The following is a 23727-nucleotide window of genomic DNA, read 5'->3' on the forward strand; positions in this document are numbered from 1 at the left end:
CTAGGTCACAGCCTTACACCTATTTTATAAGCGCTCGCAAATAGAAGCTTGGTGTTTAATGAGCCTGTGTCGATAGCTAGCAAGTGAATGGTATTGGAGAGCGAGAGGCAGCTTGAAGGAGCACACTCTCTCTTCCACCTGTAACTGCGGCTCTCTTACAAGGATGTCTCTCACAAAGCTGGCATGAAGGAGGCTGCCAGAAGGTGATTAGAAAGCCCAGAGGAGGTGGTGAAGAGGCAAGACTGGAAGGAAAGTAGTGAGTGGAAAGGGAACAAAATTTTCGTATTCATGAACTGTGGGCTCCAGCATTCCCTTGGGGTGAGGTCAAGAAGAACAATTGATTCCTGATGTTGCCCTTTTGGTGACTCCCTCCAGGGGGAAACACATGAGGAAGCTGCGCGGCCAGGTAGTTTGCAGAGTTAGAACATGGAAGGTCGACAGGGCAAGGGCTTGAAGCAACGGCACAGTCTGCATTTTATATTAACTTCACTAACCCTTGTTTGACCTCGCCAGTGTGTGTGAAGCTCTGTGAAGTGCATGCCAGATAAAACAGTGATTCTGATTAACTACAGTTCTATCTGGTGAGATGTAGTTGAAATCTAATAACTCCACAATTTAATACTTTCTGTTCATATTGAACCTGCTTTAGAATTGTCTCACTAAGGTGATAATATTTACATTGTCTTCACATGGGACTGGACCACAGTGGCTCATGAGCAGAACACTAAAACAGGCAGCCATGATGTGTACGTGTTTAAAACAATGTCCCGATCAGATGCAGCATCCAACTCGTTGCTGTTATCTGCTTTGTGCAATGTTCAGAGCTTTAACATCACATGTCAGATTTATCCTCTTTAATCTCTCTCAATTAAAAACAAGCTAAGCCCCTTTCGGAGACATTACTCAAAACCATGTTTCCTTTCTATGATTCCTTAAAGATCTTCATTTTTTCTGTCTCTTCTCATCAACCAGAGTAATTTTAGTCTGTTAAAGAAAGTTCATTGCTGTAATTGCAACCATATTGGTCATTAAAGTTGACAGGTTGTTGAGCAAGTCACTCATCAATTCCCACCACTCAGACAGCTCCTAGAACTTGCTAAAATGTTATTTTGAATATGTGAAGTGGAAAGTCTTAGTATTAGCCTATACCAGGAATTCCATACATTCCATGCTGGAAAATGAGGCTCCACTTAGGATTTTTTTTATCCAGTAAACTTTATTTATATATAACAACAGTACAAAGTGAGTCCTTGGCTTGCAAAATAGGAGTGTTTCATATTTACAATAGGTACACAATCATATATTAGAATAACAAAAACTTTTTTTTTCCTTGGAACATTTTTAAATACTTAAAACTTTCTTACATTTTTTCCCACAACACTTGTAAAAACAACAAAAACCAGACAACCATCTTTAAAAAAAATATAATACAGAACTCCAGTGTGTCAAATATAAGGGGAAAACTAGGGAAAGGTTACAATTGTGTGGGGATGGGCAAAGGAAGCAGTTCAGTTTATTATCCATGACAGTCTGCCTTGTAATGGGTCTGTATTTATTTCGGAGGGATGGGTCAAACAAAATAAGAAGCCCTTCCACTCCAGCAAATCTTCATATGCAAACTCAAACCAATGTTCTTTTGAGGTTAAGGAAGTTTGGTTCCCATTCCCTTCCTCCCTCCCACATACCCATTTTCCATATCCATTTCCTTGCAGAAGAAGCCATTAACAAATAGCACTCTCCATGATACCATTGGGTGGTTTTGCTGTGGTACATTTTGAGTGTAAGTAGTAGCATGGCACAGTCAGCATTATGGTACATTGCTTAGGTATGTTTTGATGGCTTTCCCTATATGCACATTCATTTCCTGTCAGGGACCAGAGCTGACAAAGCTACTACAGGAGAGGCAGATTTAATCTGTTCCCCAGCCCAGCTGCAGCTGGAAGGGCTAGAAATCTTAGAAGAAAGCCTACTCAGATTTCTGGTTTAATTTTGTAGACCTAAGAGCCCTGGGAAGTTCAGGTAAGTGTCTCAACTTTTGGGTGCTTTCCTGGAAGCTGCCACTGTGAGTTCTTTGCCCATTGCGGAATAGGGTAGGGAGGGAGAGAGACTTTTTTTTTTTTTTTTTTTTAAACACAGGAGGGGGAAAAAGGCTGGATAACAACACAAAGGCAAATGGTAATCTTTTGACTGACAGATAAACACAGAGACACTTCAGTGTTAACGATAACAGTCAAAACAAATGATGGCATTGGAATTGTAGCTGGAATTATTTCATGTAAATCCCCCAAAGCAAGGACAGTCTCAGACGTCCACGCAAGATGAGGAGCTGCATGTTTATTACTAACCAGGGCAGAACACATGATCCTCAGGTGCATTAGCCACTAACCTACTGCTGATGCAGCAGAAAGATGCGCAATGGAACCTTAACCTGCTGAGGGAAAACCCTCTTTCCAAAGGAAGTAACCTTCAAGCTGTCATCTTAACCTCCCCCTTTGCCCCCTCTGCATCTGCGCCATTGCTAACAGGTAAAATAAAACATAGTGAGGCTCACAAAGAGTTGCTGAGAGCTAAAGAAAGCCTGGCATAAAATGTTTGTCCTCAACAGAACTGGGAAGAAATGCTCCCCATCTATTTCTCTTACATTTGTCTTGTTGCATTGCCCTGAACTAAAACAGGAACATTGGAAAAAGGAGATTTTTATGAGGAAAGAAAAAAAAAATCAAGGGCTTTTTCTCCATCTTGGGGCTTTTAGGAAGGAAAGTGGTAGCAGTGTTCCTTCCACTAGATCGCTTACTGGAAATTGAACAGTGAAATTTCCCTGTTGTGAGAGAGACACGTTCAAAGCCCTCACAGTTCTAAAAGTTCCTCCCCACTTTAAAACTAGCCTGACTGGCCTACACTTAGATTTTGCATTTGGGTTAGTCAACCCAGTTGCTTCCAAATCGCTTTAGAAATGTCAGGGCATGCCTTTACATTTTTAACCCAATGATTCCCCCAAGTAACTAATCTAAACAATGACAGTACCCCTCTCTGCATTAACAGTGTGGGGCTCTGTTGCTACCACACACCTTAGCCCTGTGCGTCTCACCTGCTGATCTTGACATGCCTGGAACAAAGGGTTAAAGAAGGAAAGGGATGTAGGGTGCGATCAGGTTTTCACTGAAGACACATTTCAATAAACAGCTCAGACTACTCACCAAGCTTTATCTAGCAAGTAACTATCTACAACATCAGAGCTCTGTATGGTTGGCATAAGGTTTATGGGATGATGGGATACTGAAATATGATGACTGAAACTTTGCTGTATTTTTAATGCATCTTTGATGTGGGTGACTTATCCTTCTCTGAACATTTTTTATGCCTTTTCTCCAAAGTGCAGTCACCATGCAGTTTCCCCTCAACATGCCAGCTCAAATCATTCTGGTTTTGTTTCATTTAGAACGCTGAATGGAGTCCTCCTGACAGGCGCATACAGAGAGCACTGAAAACTGAAAGGAGACCTGCCTGTAACAGAGGGAATGACACAGCCCTGCTGCTGCCTATGAGGAATGGCCTCAGTGTGGGTTAAAATGGTAATCACTGTTGCAGGAATAATTCTTAAGGATGTTTTATTCCTTGTCACATTCCTGAAATTGGCAGGGCATCAAAACGAGCACACAGACCAACTTCCCTTCACCTCTTTTGGCGCTCTGGGCACTCATTGTCTCTGGTGAATGGGACTCTTTATATGTATCACATGTAGGATAGGACAAAACAAACACGGAGTTATCCCAAATCAGTAGCTAATGCTGACACACCAAAGGTCACCATATGAGTTAGCAGTAAGCAAGCACAGAATGCAGAAATCCTGATTTGCAGGCTCTCCCCTACAACCTTTGAACAACGTTCCAAGCCAAACAGTTACACATATAGAATGTAGTGAGATGTATGGTTAAAATCCATAAAATAGATTCCATGGTGTAGAGTAGTCTGAGTTTTAGATTGCATAGGACAGGCATTGCATGCCAGTGAGAGGAAGGATTCCATTGCCACAGGAGCAGAACAGCTGCATGCAAAGTCCCTATTACGCCAGAGGGCCAGAAGAAGATGGGAAAAGATTTTCATCCCAAACATTGAAAATAGTGTGTCTGTCACAAAGATTTCCATTTTTCCCTCTGCCTATAATACTCCCCATTACCAGCAGAGCTGTGGCTATTTTTTTTAATGTTTGTCTGTCACGACAGTTCTTAATATAGCTACAGGCCACTCTAAATATAGCTGAATATTATGAAGATTTCAGCAGTTTTCCTGTTCTGATGTAGCATGCATCTCTTTAAGCGCTACCCACCCTTTATGGGCAGAAACAGGCAATATCATCTCCACATCTCTCTGTCATAGTATTTTTGTGCTAAAGAGCATGGGCCCAGCACAGGCAAGTCTGCTTTTGGAGAGACTCTTGTAGTGGGGTTTTTCCTAAAGGCTTTCGAAGAGGAAGGGCATTTTGTTAGCACATTGTTACCCCTTGAACTGGGCTCTTTGACAGCTCAGGACGCTGCTCATGAGCCGAAGATTAAATGGAATTATTTTAATAGCAGCACCAGACATGGGAATTCCATAAACCACATCTTCTGCTCTGATGTCAAAACCTTGGCAACAAAGCAGGCTGGAGACTCATAACACCAGACTGAGTTTGGCTCTGTGCTGGGAGGGAAGCATTGACACGGATATGGTATCATCTCATCTCAGGCAAACCCAGTGCCTCCCTAACCAACCAAACTTGGAGTCAGATTTGTCAGCAGTGCAATGAAAATGCCATTTTAAGACCTGATGCTTCACTTACAAAGCAACTGAGACCAGGGCACCAGACTGCAAGAGCCTTGCCGTGAAGGGACAGGCTGTTTCATACCACAAACTTCCTTTAACCTTCCATTATATACGAAAATAATAGAAAGTAGAGGGGGAACAGATTTCTTAGGTCACGTCTAGCCTATCCCTGCTCCAGCCAGCGTTCCCTAAGCAAGATCTCTGATTCCAGTCTCATTTTACTGAGGCCTTTGCTACTCCCATTGGGAGACTACTCTGCAGCTTCCCGGATTTTACTGTTTGAAAAGGGCTCCTGTAAGTCAGGCAAACATTTTCCCCCTTTGCTGAGTTGCCTCCAAAGATACCAAGTTATTAGAATCAAATATTCTCTCACCATACTCCGTGCTTACACGTATTCATGGAACATAGACAGCTACCATATTATCCCCCTACTCATCATTAAGCCAACTTATACATATTCATTTCTTTTCATCCTTCCTTGTAAATCAGTCCTTCCAGATCCTGTAATCATTTTAGTTTTTCCCTAATCTTCTTTACCTTGCAGCAGCATTAGGGATAATACAGCCTTTTTTTCTAGCCGCCAACTAGAAGAAGCACAGAAATTTGCTAAGGGCCAAAAAAACAAACAAACAAACCACAACCCCAAACCAAAATGAAAAACAAAACAAAACAAAACAAGCCCCCTCTACATCTCCCCCCCAAAAAAAAAAAACCCACACCAAACAAACAACTTGTCAGGACTCACATATTTCACTCAGCAGAGGAGAGGTAAAACACTGTGCCACTGTTGTTGTATTTGTCAAGTAAAGAGATCTTCTGCAGAGAGCCACACAAGCAGAGACACTTGCATAGAAGTTCAGGAGATCTAGGGTTTGTGACGCATTCAGGATTTCAACCTTGGCCGAGAAAAGAACTCACTAAAGCAAGCAAACCTGAGGCAGGGGACTGAATGTAGAGATGGACAAAGTGTTTGTATGATGATTCCTGCCAGAAGTCAAAACTCAGGGAGATGCCAAAAGCCAGACACTCCAAGGAGAAAGAAAGAGGCACAGGCCAAGTTGAATAAAGTATTTAAAACAAATGGACATAAAGGCATTTGGGCCATGACATGCTACACAGAGCTGTGTGGGTCCCACAAACTATCACTCATTAAAATTCAGGGTGAAAAAAATCCAGGCCTTTGCAGGTTTTAAACCTTATTGTCAGTCTGTTATAAGTATTCTGCACAGAAGTGTTTGGGAGACATTCTGAAAGCAAAAATAAGGGTTCAAATAAAAATAAGATAATTTGACTTGGCTGACCAGTTGGGGTTTGACGAGCAGTGTTCCTTGTAAGCTGAGCGCTTGTGCAGCCACTCATGCAATATTCAAATGCCTCCCAGCGGGGCACCCAGAGCTAGGTTTTGTGTTTCTACTTGTTGGTGAACATTCACCATGCTTCAGTGCACATAAAATTTATTCTGCACCTGAATGGCAAAAATCATACCTGGATGGAAAGGATTAGGGGGAACATTGACTGAGTATCTGAAACAATGGTCATAACTTGTTTGCAAGGCTCAGAAACAGTCACAGCCTGGACAATCCTCCATGTTCTTTCTTTGAAATCGGGCTCACCATACAGCAAAGGGTCCCTGTGGAGGGAACTCTCATGGTAACATTATTATTATAAATGTCAAAAGCTGTGTCTTATTGCACAGGGTCAACTATTAATTCTTTCAGGCTATTAGTAAGATCCAGAGAAACTTGCAAAGGCAGATTTTCAGCAGAAAGTGGACTGGGCATGGCTTTTAATGCACTGTAATTAAAACAGCAAGTTTCCTGAGTATTTGTTTGAATATTTGTCCCTGGCCTTGTGCCCCCCACATTGGCTGCATTTAAACTAGACATTAACATCTGCGATCTTGACCTACATAGCGATAATTCGACATAGTCGCCTCGCTCCCTTCTGCTGAAATAGTACGGGTTGGTGGGCAGTTATCAAAATGGAATTTTCTCAGAGGCACAAAATGAAAGTCAGCTGCATCCCTGATCTTGTGCACGGACCCATTATTACTGATCTTGCACCCAGGTGGATTCCCAAAGACTACAGCATGACTTGGAATGAGCCAGGTGGTCTATGCTGGCAGATCCCTTGGAGAAATACTGCAGTTATAAGTCTCCCTGACCTCAGTGGTATAGGGCCTTCCCTCTCTTCCCACACCTTGAATCTTTTGGGCATGTACAATTGCTTTTAATTGAGTCTTCCTGTTGAGACTATTTTCCCTGGGTAGTGGCAGGCCTAGTCCCCTGACCTGCGAAGTACCAAACACTCTCCACCTCACTAACTTTGAGAAGGTTTTGTAACAGTATTTTATATTCAGAAACATTAGCTAATCCTCTTGCACTGCCCCCCCATAGCAGTACTGTCTCCATTTCAGGGATGGTGAAAAGCATAGCGAGATGACACGACTAGCTTAGGATCACATAGCAAGGCCGTTGCTAGCTCCCAGTCCTTTCATTGGGTCCAGTAGCGCATGCTACCTGTTTGTAAGAAGATGAAGAGTTGGGCCAGGCCCTCCGCTGAAGGTGAGGGGGTGAAGAGGGCAGTTGCACAAGGGCCCCGCCTTTCAAAGTGGCCCAGAGCTCCAGTTACTGCCTGCTACTTCAGTGATGATGGTGGCTGGAGCTCTGGAACTCATTGAAATACCACGGCTATGAGGAGGGCAGGCAGCGCCACAGTCTGAATGGTGCTAAGGCCTGACTGCCCTAGGCCCTGCCCCTTCTGCCCTTTGTCTGCCCATTCCAGGGGAATGGAGCAGGGGCCCCAGTGGTTGTCTGACCCTCTGGGTTGGGCCTTTTCAAGTTTGTTTAGATTCACTTAAACTCTGGTAGCTGTTTGGCTGCAACCACGGAGTCTTATATGGTCAATACTTCTGTTTCTATGAGGTCTAATCACTTCATCCTCCCCCGCACTGCAGTCTGCACAAATATCAATATTTATTACAGAGAGAAATATTTACAGCATTCCAGCCACCTCTTGGCACTCTTGCAAGGTACAGAAAAGCTTTGGTTTCTTTTAAAGGAATAACACTCACAAACATTTGCCTTTCGCTGTCCATGCAAAGATGGGCTGCTATGGCCAGTTAGAGACTCAACCTAACAAAGAGATACAGAGACAAAGACAACGAAGTTAGCAATAGCTGGTGCTTGGAGTGCGTTGTTTTGGACTCTCTATCATTTGGAGCAAAGATTCTCCCTCTCCCCCAAAGTAATAAAAGTCCTATGCTTCACCTAAACATAATTGGAGTCTGTCCTGATCTTATGCGTAAGAATAAGAGAGTCTCAAACAGAAAAGCAATAAATATGTTACCTCACTTTGTCTACGCTTTTCAAGTATCACTTGCTGTAAACACGGTTGTTAGTTTTTTTGTTTTTTACTGCAAGAAATCACATTGTGGCTGGAACAAAATGACACTATTCAGCTAACATCCTGAGCAACTAAGTAAGTCCCGCCCAGTTCTGTGCAAGACCAGCCAATCCGTTTTGTGTACATTGCACCTGTAGAAATCTACAATGCACCAACTTCTGTTTAAACTGTGTATGACTTCCTTTGTTTCAAATGCCAGCAAAAGGCAGAACATTCTGTAGGAACACGATTGAAGCAACCAAAAATACTGCAGAATCTTTACACCTGGGTGGAGCTGTGTGGTGAAATGGGATGGAAATAAAACAGAGAAAAATGTTTAAAATTAGACCCACCATCATTCAACAGTAAGCGGGATTTAAAAAAAAATATATCGACCCTATATAAATACATAGATAAAGCTGGATTTCAAGACAAACAGGTTAGATGATCTGATGTTTTTATAATTCAGTTAAAGTTCCTTCAGGTGCCACTGGATTTCCTTCCAGTTAAACTATTATCTTCCTTTGTGTAAAAAGATTTGGTGCAAACTTGTGCTCATATTTTTTAAAAGTTCCCAGGAAGAAGAATAAATTTAGTTTTCCAATTTTTCGGATTAGCTTAGGAGTTTGGTCGCAGAACGTCTGAGCCACACACCACAGGAAGCAGGTGAGCCAGAGAGAATTTGGAACTGAATTTTGTTGGCGGCATTATCTGTGTGGCCACTGCGGTTGCTTTAATTTCTTCTCTCTCTCTTTTTAAAAACCTTTTAAATCAAGTTTCATGGTTTCCTAATATATATCATGTGATTTTCGTTTTCATGCAAAGCAGCAGTCAGGGAGGCATCTGGACTTCTCAGGTTCCTTCCTTCCACACATATGACTTGAGGAATTACTCCTGCTTGATCCTGTTATTTTGGAGAGGCACTGTCCTTCCTGCTGTCCTTTCAAACTGGAATCTAAATGATTTTGAAGTTAGCATCCAGGCCAATCCCTGCTTCCCCTAGAGGATGTTGCAGTACTTATACGGGTCCGGTGCCTTCCTTGCTTGTTCCTACTCTTCATTCCCAAGAGCCTTTGCAGTAAGTAGTTCCATCTCCTCGTCCTAGGAGCACCAGCTCCTTTCTTCAACTCTCAATAGACATGGCACAGATAAGCTGTTCTACTTTGTATGCCAAGCGCTGCCTGCGCGCCTGCTCGTCCTGCTCCAGAGCTCCAATGATCTGGTTCAAAACAAATAAAGTGATTAATGTAAACGTGCCACAAAGGAGAGACAAGGAAAGAAGTGGGTTGGAGGAGGAAAGCGGGGGAGAAAAAATAGCTCAAAAGAGAAAAATACTCAGACATGAACTCCAGGCACAACAGGTGAACATGCAGCAGAGATCTAGGACAGGCTCAGTATACTGAACTTCCTTTTCTGGGCAACACAGTGGTAGTGGCTAGTGAAGCTGGTAAAACAGAAATACTTGGGCCAGGCTAGGTTATTGCAACAGAGCAGGTACAGGTCTGGCAAGCCTTGTCTAGAAGTTGGCAGAGTCACCTGAGGTTTACAGGTCATTCCCCTGTCTGAATGCCCTCAACGCTTGGCAGCAGAGAGTAGCCTGTTACAGTCAGATCCCTCCTTTTAGCTGTGCTCCTTCCAGGAAACTTAACTAATGGAAGACAAAGCAAAGCACCAAGTGCTTTTCCATTCTCCAGTCATGCTGGGTTTATTTTTTGGACTGTTTGCTGCATATTCTACCATCATGGCACAATCATTCCTACTTTTCTGTCTCCGAGTCTACATTCTCTGTCTCATTTAGCATGAAAGTTATGAGATTTTTAGTGTCTAATCAGAAAATGGTTATGGCACTGTATCATAAATTAATACATGCAATTAAATGTCAAAAACCTTCCTTTTGATGCATGTAACTGCAAAACAGGTTCTTCTGATGATGAAAATGAAGGGGTGGAACAGATGGCAAGAACTCGGTTTCAAGTGATGCATTCATTAATGGAACCCAGGCTGCCAGGTTTGCTGCAACATGAGATGTGCGCTACACTGGACGTTCCCAGAGGACACAGATTTTTGAGAGGGGGTCACTGGGTCCAGACGATTGCCCCCCTACATTTAAAAGTGGGCTGCACCAAGGATCAGGAATTCAGAGCTGCTCACAATGCATCAAGGGCTTGGTACTCATGGAATGTGCTGCACTGGCAGCTCTGGAGACAAAAACCTTCTGTTTATGCCCCACACAGATACATCTTAGAGACCAGCAGTGCAAGCTTCACCACACTGCCCCACCAACCAGCTCTGAGAGAGGAGAGGAGGAATTGGTTTCCTGGTCCCATTCAGTCTTTGGCTTCCCGTCTGAGACTACCAGCCAGGAAACTAGTGCTATGTGGGGATACCTCTCCATGCCAAGAAGAGGACTAGAACTAACCACCTGCCCAAGATAACTGTCAGTCCCTTCCAACCCAGAATGGAACTAAACTTCCAACCTAGAGATGAAAGTCTCTGTCTCACACTCACACCCAAAGCCTCCTCCCAATGGACTCTTATCTGTCTAAGGCCTAGTCCAGGGGCCAGTAACCTCTGGCAGGGGCGCCAAGAGTGGCATACAAGCTGATTTTCATTGGCACACAAGGCAGGGGCTCAGTCCTGTCCCTCCTCCCCCATGCAGCTGGGAGTTTACTCAAAGCCATGCCAGCTGTAGATTAACAAGATTAAGACCAGCTAATGCTACCAATCACCATTTAAATGGCAAAGCTCTGCATCTTGATCTATTTAGTAATGAAGCTGTTCTAAGTAGGACTATTAGTGACTTTTTAAAACTATCACTGGCACTGAGCCCATACGCAGAGGTCAAAAGGTCAAATTTTGGCACTCTGCCTCAGAAAGGTTGCTGACCTCCAGTCTAGTCTGTATTACTGCAAGCTGTTGACATCAGTTACACAACTTCATCCGTGTGAATAACGTAGCTGACACTGACTTTCTTAGGTCGGCTTAAGTTGACAGCTGACAGTCTCTCATCGACTTTGCTTACTCTCTTGTTTACATGGAGCCTATGGGAGAGCGCTCAGCAATTGATTTATTGCAACCAGATGTGATAAATCAATCCCTGCTCCATCCATCGCTGCTCATCAATCCAGCCTGCAGTGTAGGCATGCCCTAAGGTGGAGTCATGACAGGATTGCCACTTCTCCTGTGACATGACCTTACACGGAATGGGACCCACTCACCTCTTCACTGTATTTGCTGACATAAGAGTAGATCTCATTGAGTGCACTCAGCATGTTGAACTCAATGGCATGTAGGCGCGACTGCTCTGCGAGGTAGGCATTCATATCCTGGTCACTGATGGCTGGGAGCTTTGCAATATCTGCATAATACCTAGGGAGTGAAAGGTAGAACCTATGAAAAACATATTGTCAAGAAAGGGTCCCGTGTGTGCAACAGGCATGCCAATGCTTCCTGAATGTCAAACTCCCAAGGGTTCAGTCTCACCTAGCATTTGTTGCCCAGAGCGGGGGTCTGCAGTTCTGTCTGGTGTTGGTGCACTCTATGGAAGGAGCCAACAAGGACCAGAGTTCCCTCTAATTTCTTCCATCCATGGGCTGAATAAACTTTATGTGCGCCACCAGTAGAAACAAAGGCTGCTGTCTGTGAGCACTCTGCTAATCAGCTGGATGGCACCTGAATCACTCCTGGGAGGCCACCCACACATTCAGCTAAAAGGGTACACTGGCAAGGACCCTAATGCCTTCTCCTCCCTCTTGTTCTTAACCAAGCAGGAGCCAGGGCATACCTGGCCCTTTATATGCCAAAGGAATAATTTTATTTTGTACTGAAATGCAGCTACTTCTGGGGTACTGGGAACAGAGAAGCTTTTCAATTCTGCACAGCAAAACACCTAACAACTACACCTCCACGTAAAAACTACACCTCCACCTAAAAACTACATCAAAGCTCAGTGGAGAAACTGACAGATAATACCTTATCCAGTGGAAACTTCAGAGGGGATTTGTATGAGGTGGACAATAATGATGTGAACTGCAATCTGGGGAAAGCAGAAAAGCTAACACTCCAAGAAAGTGCCATTGCATTTGTGCTGGTTGAGGTCTCAGTTGCACAGGTAATCGGAAAGTCTGCACCTGCAAGAGCAGTGTGCGTGTTTGAATTGCATTGTTTGTGCTCTCCCCTCATTTATCTTACCATGCGTGTTCATGAACTGGCTGAGTGGGACACAGACTGGATCACTGTTCATTCATTGTGAGCTTAAAATTAGCAAGGAGACCTCTCTTTTTAGTGTAAACTCAACTACAGAAAAATGCTTAGGGTTCACCCCATTCCTCTGATTGGTGGTCAATGGTGCCAACAGCCACCACAGGCCCTGGGACAAAGTGGGAAGAGGGTCCAGATCTGTGCCCCCAAAAGGAGCATGGCCAAGCATGGAAGGGGTGCAGCCAAGGGCAGTCAGCCCTTTGTCCCACCCTCTCCCACACACAGTCGTGAGGAGCAGCGGACCACAACATGCCCTGAGCTCTGGCCACTGCCACTATTTCGGCCACGGTGGTGGCTGGACCTCCAGGCCCCTTTGAAATGCTGGGCCTGGGAGCAACTGCCCTCCTTGTCGCATCCTGTGAGTGGTCAAAAAGCTGCAACATAATAGGTGACACACCCAGTCAACAAGATCATGAGGACGGCCACACAGGGTCAGACCAGCGGTGCATCTAGCTCATCATCCTGTCTTCTGACAGCAGCCAGGGCCAGGTGCTTCAGAGGGAATAAAGAGAGGCATCTGCCAGAACCACCTCATTGTCTGCCTCCAAATGCTACTCTGCTGTGATACCTATACAAAACACCTCACAACAGTTTGATCACTGGCGTGCTGTGACTCTGCTCATCACAGCGAGCAGCACTGCTGCCTTTGGCTCTCCATGTCTGTCTGCTGCATTTGTCCAGACCCCTCCTCTTATATTTAGGCTGGGAACATTTTGGCACAGGGACCATCTTTTTGTTGAGTGTCTGTACAGTGCCTGGTGTGCTGTCCTGGTTCATGATTGAGGCTTGGACACGGGATGGCTGGCATTGATTCAGAGGAAGAAAATCACCAGCACTGTGGCATCTTCCACTCAAGAACCTATTTGCTCCAATGTCATTGGGGCCATGGAATCAGGGTACCTGATGCAGGTCCAGCAATGCACATGTAACGTTGACAGTCCCTGGTCATAAGCAGATGGGACTAAACCTGGGACTACTGTAGCTACATCCACAAGCCTCTACTACATGAGCTTAAAGCCAGGCACCTCTTAGCTACGGCTGTAGCAGACTCATTAATATCTAGATGGTCTAGCTGCCAGTACAGGGGACCAGAGCCGTATGTGCCGACTTCCTCTCTTCACCGGGGTGCTGACCGGCAGAAGACACTGATGGAGCTGTGGGTGTGTGCTAATCACTATTGACAGAGAGACGCAACAAGCAGGCCTGGGCTACATATGCACTAGGACAGCTGGCTAGGCGCTGTGAGGAGACAAGTGTGGCTGCTCCTGACTGTGCTCCCACACTGACCTACCTTTCTACCCAGCTCTTGTAGCTGGGTATGTCCTTGGCATAGAGCAATTTGTTGGAGGGGGAGTCCTTGCCCAGGCGGTGCTCTGAGGTGGAACAGGAGTCCATGAAGGTCTGGGCCACGACAGAAAGGCAGGCGTCTGTGATGCTGCCCTTGTGGATGTCGAACACGAACTGGGGGTTTTTGATCACGTTCACCCAGAATCGGAGAGGGAGGCTGCAGGAAAACAAGGAATAAGAATCAGTTACAAATCCAAGAAGACAGGGGGGTATCTTTTGTAGTCATGCATTTCAGCTCTACACAGAAGCTGGTCAGGGCCGGGCCCTTAGAAGCGCTAAGTAGCAGCAATGGCTCCAGAATGGCCAGCAGCCGTACCCTAAATAGAACTGAGTCAATCTCATTGCCAAATCCAGGCCAGACTAGTGGCCACTTTCCTCCTCTGATTGCTTGGCCACCCCTTGGCTGACTTGCCCCTCCAGAGTGGCTGCCGTTTGACTGGGTCTTGAATCACATCAAGTGGCATCCAGCAAGGACGGGGTGCTGAAGCCAAGGGGACTGCAGGGACCATGCTGTAAAGCAGAGAGGAAGCTCTCCAGTGTAGGCGTGCCCCCAAGCTTTGCCAGGGTTGGGTGCTCGAGTTTATTAGGGAATCCAGGGAGCTCGGGAGGCCTTAGGGAGATCAAGTGCAGTCTGTTAGTCAGCCCTGTAGCTCAGAGTGCCTTAGAATGAAGGTCCGTGGTGCTGAGGTGGTGAGGAATGGGAGGGGTGCCACTGGGTTCCCTTCTAGTAATCCACTGCAGAGAGGAGACTCAAAGGCCTGCTCCCAGCCTGTCACTCTGAAAAGAGCACATCCAGTGTCTCTGCCACTCCCCGCCCCCACCCATTCCTGCACCTTGGTAATCAAAGGAGAATTATTCTTCCCTTTTCCTTTGGCTCTCTAGCAGGATCAAAAAAGCAGCTGCTGCTTTCCATTAGTTTTCAAGTCCCAGCTCTCCCTTCCTTGCCAGCTAGTTGCAAGGACGGCTTCAGCTTTAACCATTGCAGCACTGCAGAGAAGTGCCTCAACTCTGTCCCAAAGCAGAGTCTTCTGTCACCTGCCTGAACCCTCCAAATTACTGCTCCTTGCCTGAGTGCCCTGAACTGCCTTCCCAGCAGGCAACTCCCTTTCTGCTTCTCAGACACACCTCACTCACTTAACACAGTCTTCTCTCCTCCAATCTGTCACACCTGTACTACCCCACATCTCACCCTCCACTCCTCCCTGCTCTCCTGCCACATCCAACTGGTAACTGGCATCTCAGTTTCCAACTGGGCTTCCTTGAGAGGTCAAATGCAGTCTGAGACTTACCCCTTTCCTTTCTCAAAGGACCCATGCCCAGTCCTTTCTAGTTGATGGAGCATAGGGCTATGGAGAGTTAGGGTATGTCAACACTACTGGGAAGATCAACCCAGTCAAGAGTCCATATTCCAGGGTTTGATTTCATGTACCTGGTACAGACATGCAAAATTGAGTTATCTGGGGTTGGCAGTCAACCTCTGTACTCCTCAATATCACCAGGAGAAGGGAGGTTGATGGGAGAAACTCACCCGTCAACATCTGCCTGTGTAGATGGCCAGGTAAGTCAATTGCAGATAAGTCGATTCTAGCTACACAATTGCCTATCTGCAATTGATTTAACTCCCTCGTGTAGACCAAGCCTCAGTCTTAACACTGATCCAGTTAATATCTGGATCAAACCACTTCTCTTCTCAGCGCCTCTGTTCCATGGCCTGACAATGCTACACTCTCTCCTGGGGGCATAGCAATCAGTTGCTAACATTTGGAGAGTGCCATGGAAACCTAAAGACACACTGAAGGTTCAACTTAATGATTAGTTTGAAAACTAGAATTTACACCTCTGTCCTGACTCTTCCTTTGTTCCTGTATGCCAAGCAGTACAACTTGTTCCCCATCTGCCGTCAGAACCCATGGGGTTTGATGGCTGTGGCAGAAAAAATCTTTGTTGTTCTACACCGTTTCCCTTTATGGCTTTAAGGAATGTCATTTTATTCAGGATTCAAACATGTTATCCTAATAGCTCCTTCTTCTAAAGCTTTCAATAAATTGTTTTTACCTTCACACAGCCTTACCAGGGAATCCAGCTTTTGCAAACATGATTAGAGGTGGCTTAAACCACAAGGGATTGGTGTGGGAAAAAAAAATCTTCAGACAGCCACATTTTGTTGTGGATTCCCCCCATCCGCCCTGCCCAGAGGTAAAATTCTAACCCACAGAGCTGTTAATCCTAAAAGAACAGTAAAGGCAAAGGGGTAATAGCACCAATTGTTTTGAGAACAATGAGCACATGCTGCATTTTTTTGTCAATTGCGCACAGTTTAAGTGCGAATGTCACTCATCCGCCTTCTCCTCCCTTGCTCCCTGGAGCCCAGATCCAGAAGCTTTTGGCCAGAAGAAGCTGCTAACTGATTTGTCACCTCTGAGCATTAGCAGGTGTTCCCCTTGTGATTATGTCAGACTCATAAGTTATGTTCATTAACTTTCCTGCCTGTATGCATTCCAGCTTTTTCTAAAATCTGTCATCATCTCATTATGAGAAAGCTGGGGTGATCTCAGGGTTAAAGAACTGGAATGTGATACAGGTTGCCTTTTTTCGGTTCCCAGGTTTGCCACAGTTTCTTCATCTGTATTTTCTGTACAGACTGTCAACTCCTTTGGGTAGGAGCTATACTTTAACCTGTAGACAGTGGCCTTTGGGAACTTTTGGATTACAAATGACAACTATTGAAGATTCCTGCCCTCTGCAATTTACACTTAAAACCAGGGCTGGCAACAGACTTTGCCAGACTCTGGGAAGGGGGCAGGAGGGGGAGGAGGGTTTGGTTCTAGGTTCCCTAAAAGAAGTGGGGCATCGAGTGGAAAGGTCGGGACTAGAGATGGCCAGCCTCCTGTGCTGCCTGGACCACGCTGCATGTGGCTGTGTCAGCAATTAAAAGGACTTAGGGCTCTAGTCATTGCTGTTGCTGCAGCAGCAGCATCCCAGAGCCCTGCACCTTTTAAATCTCTGGGCCCTGGGGCAACTGCCCCTTTCTACTCTTCCCCTTCACCCATTAGTGACCCTGCTCCAAACCATGTGTCTGAGTGTGGATGGGAAAAGAGTTCGTAGGAGTGGTATTAGTTTATTCTATCATAACCCCAAAAAATGTTACAGGCCCCTTCCACTTTGCTGGATGCATCATACTTGAAATAATAACCGCATTTTAACAGAGTAATTTGTAAATTTTTAACAGATTTAAGCAATAAATGAAAAAACAGGGAACACTTTGCTTAATTCTAAGTGCTCTTTTAGCTCTTTGTGATAGTGTCAGTCACCTGTAGCATCTCTGAGGTCTGAGATCAAGAGCAGGAGCTGTTGTGCAGGTCAGAACTAGGATGCACTGTCTGGGTGGTGGGGATTCCTGATCTGAGTCCGCTCTGAACTGAAGCATGTTGTTACAGCAGCCATGAGGCGCCATAACGGGGACAGCACAGGCACTGGGGATTTGGACTGAAGAGTGGTAGCAAGGCTTTGTATTGGGGTGTCTTCTTCCATTTTATCTGACTGCAGCCAGAAGAACATGACTAATCCCCATTAAGAACAAAAAATACACACTTTCACTGAACAATGTCTGTGACTCCCAGAGAAGGAAAGGGGCAGGATTCTGTACAAGCATCTGAAATGTGAAAAAAGGGAGCCATGGCTGCAGCGTGTTTTCTGTGCAGCACAGGTGCACTTAGAGCTGCCTCCAATCACCCAGACTGTGTCCCGTCTCCCCCGCTCCAAGCCCCAACCCTGTCTTTCCATTCTTTTCCAGGCTGTGGATAATTGCTCAAGAGCATGGCCTGCTCCCCCACCCCTCGCTGTGCTCTTACCAATTGCTCTTCCAGGTGTGCCTCACATCTGTGTCATGGATGCCGTGCTTATCTGCTTGTTCATCCAGGAAATCAAACATGTATTTTATGGCCAGTGGGAGTGCGCTGCCTCGGTGCACAGTGCTGAACAAGGTCTCGAACAAGTCATCCACAAATTTCTGCAGTGTACCCTAAAGGGAGTGGTAACCAATGGGATGAGGGAAGAGATATATTCACACACGGCTAAACAGCAACTGCAGGAGGGACACACCAGATGGTGACAAGGGCCATGCACAGCTCCAAAAAGGAACAACTGATACCTAAGGAAAACCTAAGGTGTATGTACCCTTATAGGAATGAGCTGGCTGCACTTCTGAGGTGCAGAGCTCTCCCATCAATAGGACGAAGCAGGCCCTGCACTTCTGGGGGCCCCGTGGCAGTCACCCCTGGATAGGGGAGAGGCACTGGGAGATTATAGGAAGCCTGGCAGCAGGGGTTGACCCCTACCCACTCACCACACCATTGGCATGAGCTGGAAAAGTGCCCCACCTGCTGCAACACCCCCACCCCCAATCTGCTGTGCGCAGCTTCTCTGCAGCAGCGGGAAGCAGAGCACCGCCCCAGGGGCTGCAGTAGGCTAGGATGGTGTGCAGTGCTGCTCCAGCTCCCATTGCTTTTGTGGGGGAGGGGCGACCTTGCTGCCATAGTGCTAGGCCCCGTAATCACGCAAGCTGCATTGCTCAGGGGAGGAGGCAGAAGTGGGTCAGAATTGGAGAGGGGGCGAATCCTGCAGTGTGGTAGGGGGCTGCCCCGGACTCTGTTCCTGGGGGGGGGCCCGGTGGGGGAGATTGCTCCAGGCCCCACCCTTTCCCTCAGTGCAGCCCAGCTGAGCCACACAGGTTTTATTCTTAATGTTAAGCACGATTTCTTTTGCTCCCGAAACCCAAGCTGTGCCCCAACTGTTGCCGTGGGCAGTATGGTAGGACTGCAGATTCCCTTGGCTGAGGAGATGGGTAAAGCATTTACAGAAATTGTATCTTCTTTCCAGTGGTGAAAGGACGAAGCGTTGGCTAGCAGCTTCGCAGCAACTGTTACAGCAGTGGGGCTTTGTTTCTGGCTCTGGCATGAAATTGTTACGTAACCCCCAGAACACTGATCCTCTCTGCTTCCCAGATCCCCCTCTGTAAAATGGGGATAACTAGGCCCAGTTCACAGTCAGGTTGCTTAACTCCATTACTGGACACTGAAAGCTCCGCTCGGGTTGTCTCTTTACAGGCCTGTTTATACATTTGCCAGGCAGACTCTGGCACACAGTGATTACCTTTGTCGCTAGGAGCCTAGTCAGGTAGATCTCAGACACCATCTTACTGCCCCGGTCTCCCTCCTTCTGGTCTCCGTGGTCATGGTTTTTGACTAGGTGCCAGACTTTCACTCCGCTCTCCAGGTCAGGGGTGATCATGGGTGCCCTGGAGCGGAGGCTGTCTGGGCTGCCTGTGTACCGGAATGTTGAATCTGTACAAAGAAGGGAGAGAAGCCAGTGATACCTAAAGGGAGCAGCTCCTCCCACCTCTGCCTCTCCTTAGTAGCCCCTCCTTTCACGGGGGTATTCACGGTAATTACAGGCAATATGCTGTAGACACCATTAAAACAGTAGATTTACCTCAAGCAGCCACATAGGAAAAGGAGGGGGCAGGCCCTTGTCTCTGGCAAAGAAGGGGTTAACTCCAGCTCAGCAGCCCCTCCTCCTGGGGAGATAGGGTGGGGAGTGGCTGTTTGAGTGAGGGTGGCGGGAGGGTTGGGCCCCCACGTCTGAACAACCCTTGGCTTTCTCATTCCAAGGACTAACCCTTGCTGCCTCTACACCCTTTGGGCCATCTTTCCAACAGCTCGTGCTGGTGGAGAGGACCCCGAAGCCTGGCGATACGTTGGATACGTGGAGTGGATAACTAGGTCCAAGTGAGGACTTCGTAAGGGGGAGGTGCTCCCTTTCAACACCTTTAAAATCTGGCCGTTTTATTTTACACCCAGGCCTCAAAGTGATTGGGCCAGTTCAGACCTGTATTGGATGGAGTCTATGTCCTTGGCCTGGCACCTAGTTTTCCCTGCCCCACCCCCATTTTGATCCAGACCAGCTTCATGTAGGTGTGTGAAATAAAAAAAAACGAAGTGAAACAATCGCAGAGGGGGAGGGGCAGGTTGGAGACTGCGCAACACAAGGGAGTGCTTGTGACTGTCAGTAACCACATGCGGATAGCACACAGCTCTTTCTTACACCCATCTGGTCCTGTCACAGAGCTCCGTGACCCCCTTCCTCTCTCCCATTCCGATTCCGGGACTCTTCCCAACTCGTTAACCTTATTGGCGCACATGCAGCGCCATTCCAAACACGGCCATTATTCATCTGCATAATAAATAACAAGCAGTCCTGCAGTGCCTTAGAGACTAACAAATGTATTAAGTCGAGCTTTTGTGAGTAAAGCCCACTCCTTCAAATGGGCTTCACCCACAAAAGTTCATGACCTCAAAAATGTGTTAGTCCCTAATATGCAACAGGACTGCTTTGTTCTTTGTGAAGCTACAGACTAATATGGCTACTACCCTGCAGACTTTTCACACAGGATTGGCTGAGGGGTGGAGGGGAAGCTGGCTGAGTACTGGCTTTTTTTTTTTTTAACCAAAAAAAAAAAGCGCTGAGTACACGCATGGGTGTTTTCAGGATCAGGGCCTTCCTGTCAGCTCTCCTGTCAATCTCACAGCTGTTGCCCAACACAATGCAAACAGAGGATGGAAGCTGTCTTATTTTTAGAACAAATCATGTGGTGCAAGTGTAACAGAGGCTCAGATTAGGAAGTGACAAACTCAAACAGCAGACCAGTGATAGGTTCTGTCTGCAGCATGCTTGCCTCTTTTTGGCCCTGTGCCGACAGCATCTAGGGAGGAGGAAAAACATATGAATGGCCATACTAGGTTAGACAAAAGGTCCATCTAGCTCAGTTTCCTGTCTTCTGAGATCAGCCAGTGGCACTGCTTGTCCGGAGGAACCTTGATCACACCCCTTAATCTCCCCCTCTATTCAACACCCACCCCTTCCTGGCAAGCTGGAAGAAACCATTCTTTGGAACCTGGCAAGGGTGCTCCCTTTCATCAGTCTGCTGAGTGATACAAGGTGCTTCAGTTCCCCCAAGAAAATGTGTTAGCCCAACTCTATCCTCCCATTATCCATTCAGCCCATGGTTTGGGGCAAACATTCTAGTGAGACTAGCAAACCAGCACAATATCTATTTTTATTCTGTTTATTTTATCTATCTATTTTTTTATTCCTATTCTCTGGCCTCATTCTTTCAAAAACGATGCTTTGCTATGGCCAACTCAGCCTCCCACATCTCCACTCGCCTTTCTCAGAAACAGAAAGAGTTAAGGGGCTCAGGGCAGGGAAACAGAACAGTTATTACAAAAGTTGCTAAAGTTTCATTCCTGATTAATACTGAGTCAAATATGAATATTCCAGCCAATTTAATTAAGGCACGGGGGATTTAAAAGGTGGGGGAAAGCTGGGAGGCATCTAGTAATTCTATTTTTAAACACGGCTCTGTACTGATGCATAATATGAAAACTAAATCTGCACCCTCATTTGCATCTTGTCTGCACAATTAGAATTATTAATCTGCACGTTCACAAAGATCATCCATACTTGCAGTTTGCAAATGCTCTTGCAGCTAATGCTGAAGAACAAATATCAGCATTGCTTCCTCAACCAGGGCCCCCTCCCCATTTCACCTGACCAACAAAAGGCACTAAGAACTCTTACGTGGATTAGTTTTTACAGGTGGCAAACAATCCTTGCTATGGTGCACAAGGCCACAGTTTTATTCTGCTAAGTGGAGGGTTTCACACCATTCAGGTGGCTTTTGGTATTTAGAATAAAGATTCTGGCAGCCATGAAACAGGGAAAGCAGGTGGGTTTGGCAGGGGAGCTCTCTTTGGCTAAACAGTCCATAGAACAAAAAAGCTGGAAAAAACCTTTGTGCCAGGGACTTCACCACCACTCTTTATGAAGGTATATTATTACATTTGTGTATACAAGGCTATAAATGTGCACCTGGCATCTAACAGAGTCAGTTACTCAGACTGTGAAGTCTTCAGGGCATTGTCTGTAAAATGCCAACCCATACTGCTACATAAATAATAAAATTCCCACTTCCCATGCATGTAAAGTCTTGCATACCGAGTGAAAGAATTCTCTCACTTATTGATCGGAACTAGACAAAATGATGAGCCGAGACCAAAAAGCTTGTTCCACTAATGATTCCAGGATAGAGTCTAAGGATGAATCTATCAGTGGGAAAGTCAGGTCACGGCCTGTGAGCCCTTAAATCCCCAGCTCTTAGCTCCTGCTTCTTACCGTATCTACTAATGGATGTTCGCGATATGCTGGCGGAGGCAGGGATGTTATAAGAGGAGGTCTGTTTAGGAACGAGAGCCACCACAGAACGATCTGATACCTGGTAAGGCAAAGGGACAGAAGAAAGTGAAGGAGTGAGATTAAACCACCAGGAGGCACTGCTGCTGATACTGTCTTTGGAAAGGATCACACTGCCTGCTAAATGGAAGGAGAACCCAGATTTTGCAGGGAGCTAACAAAATGGTTATGGTGACAAAGGGAAAAGAACCCAGTCCTGCTAGCCTCTCTATCTTTTTGAGTCCTCAACTGGATTCAAGTCCCCGAAGGAAAGGGCTGATAAATGAAGACATATTGAAGAAATTTTTGGTCATTTTGATTTAAGATTACATTTTTCCAATAAAAATGGAGATTCTCAAGAATTGTTGCAATCCAATTAAAGTAGTAACGTAGAGGGAATAAAACAGCTATAATAATGTTATGGACCATAAAACAATCTTATTAAACCATTTTTTATTTTAACAATTTTTATGAACTTTAAAAGTTTAATTTATAGCTGAATAAGTCATAACATCATCTTTCAGGACCTTAAATTGTCAGTCCCTCTATTCCCCCAAAAAAGGATTAAACACTGGGAAGTCAAACTATAAATGAACATTAGTGCTAACGAGATTCTCTTATAGGAGGTTTTAGTGGCAGTGTTTAATTTTACCCACCCCATAAATCTAATAGTCATTGGAAGTTTTTAATTTATCTTCATTAATTAAGAATCTACAGATTTCAGTGAAATAGACCTTAGCGTCTTTGAATTCTGAACTAAGAACCTCACGATTCAGCATGGCAAGAAAGCAGGAAACTGAATCCTATGCTGTCTTCAGGTTGATATTCCTTTTAGTACTTGACCAGTTATTTATAAGAAGAGGGTGATGGGCTACACAAAGAAAATATCCCCTTGTTATCCCAAATTACCTGCCCGCAGATTCTAAACCAGGGGCAGACAAAATATGTCCCACAGGCTGGATCCATCCTGCCAAACCTCCAGATCCATCCTGCCAATTTCCCAGGCCCAGTGTCCTCAGCACAGTCTTACAGCTCCAATTAGTTGGTTTCCAGCCAATGGGAGATGCCTAGGCTGTGCTTGTGGTACAGGCAGTGTGTGGAGGTCGTCCCGCAGGGGGCATGCAGAGGTGCACACGGCCCTCTGCAGCAGGCCAATTTAAGCAGCAGGAAGGAGCAGAGCAGGCAGAAAGCATGCCCCAGGGTCCCAATGGAGTGCTGGATGGGAGCTGCCGAAGGTAAGTGCTTCCTGGCTATATCCTGCACCTGACACCCTCTCCCCCGCATTCCACTTCTAGCCCCAAGTCACAACACAAACCCTCTGCTCCCCTGCTCCTGCACCCATACTGCCTCCAGACCTTGCATCACTCCTGTACACCAATCCCCTGCTCCAGGTCACAGCCCCCTTGTGCCCTAGGTCAGAACATAAGCCTCTGCACCCCAAGGCACAACCCTCTCCTTCACTCAAACGCTGTTGCAGACCCCAAACTCCCTCCTGCACCCCAATCTTCTACCTCAAGTGCCCTTAGGCACCCAGCCTTTACACCTCCTCCCTTAATACCATAGAAAAGTGCTGCCTGTGACCACTTACTAAATACCTGGAGTGGCTCCCATCAAAAATTATTGGCCACCCCTGTTCTAAGCCCT

General features: G+C 46.0%; 1 protein-coding gene across 1 annotated transcript in view; it reads right to left on the reverse strand.

The window, feature by feature from the left end:
- Nucleotides 1–7758: 7758 nt before the first annotated feature.
- The window catches only part of PLXNA2 (plexin A2), a 319252-nt gene continuing 303283 nt past the window's right edge, over nt 7759–23727 (reverse strand). Inside the window, exons 27-32 of the mRNA XM_074977826.1 lie at nt 22027–22126; nt 18946–19136; nt 17646–17815; nt 13739–13951; nt 11406–11556; nt 7759–9406 (exon numbers count right to left, since the gene is read on the reverse strand). Coding sequence (XP_074833927.1) covers nt 9311–9406; nt 11406–11556; nt 13739–13951; nt 17646–17815; nt 18946–19136; nt 22027–22126 — 921 coding nt within the window. The 3' untranslated portion in view covers nt 7759–9310. The remainder of the gene's footprint in view (nt 9407–11405; nt 11557–13738; nt 13952–17645; nt 17816–18945; nt 19137–22026; nt 22127–23727) is intronic.

Source organism: Carettochelys insculpta, chromosome 26, assembly GCF_033958435.1.
Source record: "Carettochelys insculpta isolate YL-2023 chromosome 26, ASM3395843v1, whole genome shotgun sequence".
NCBI lineage: Eukaryota > Metazoa > Chordata > Testudines > Carettochelyidae > Carettochelys > Carettochelys insculpta.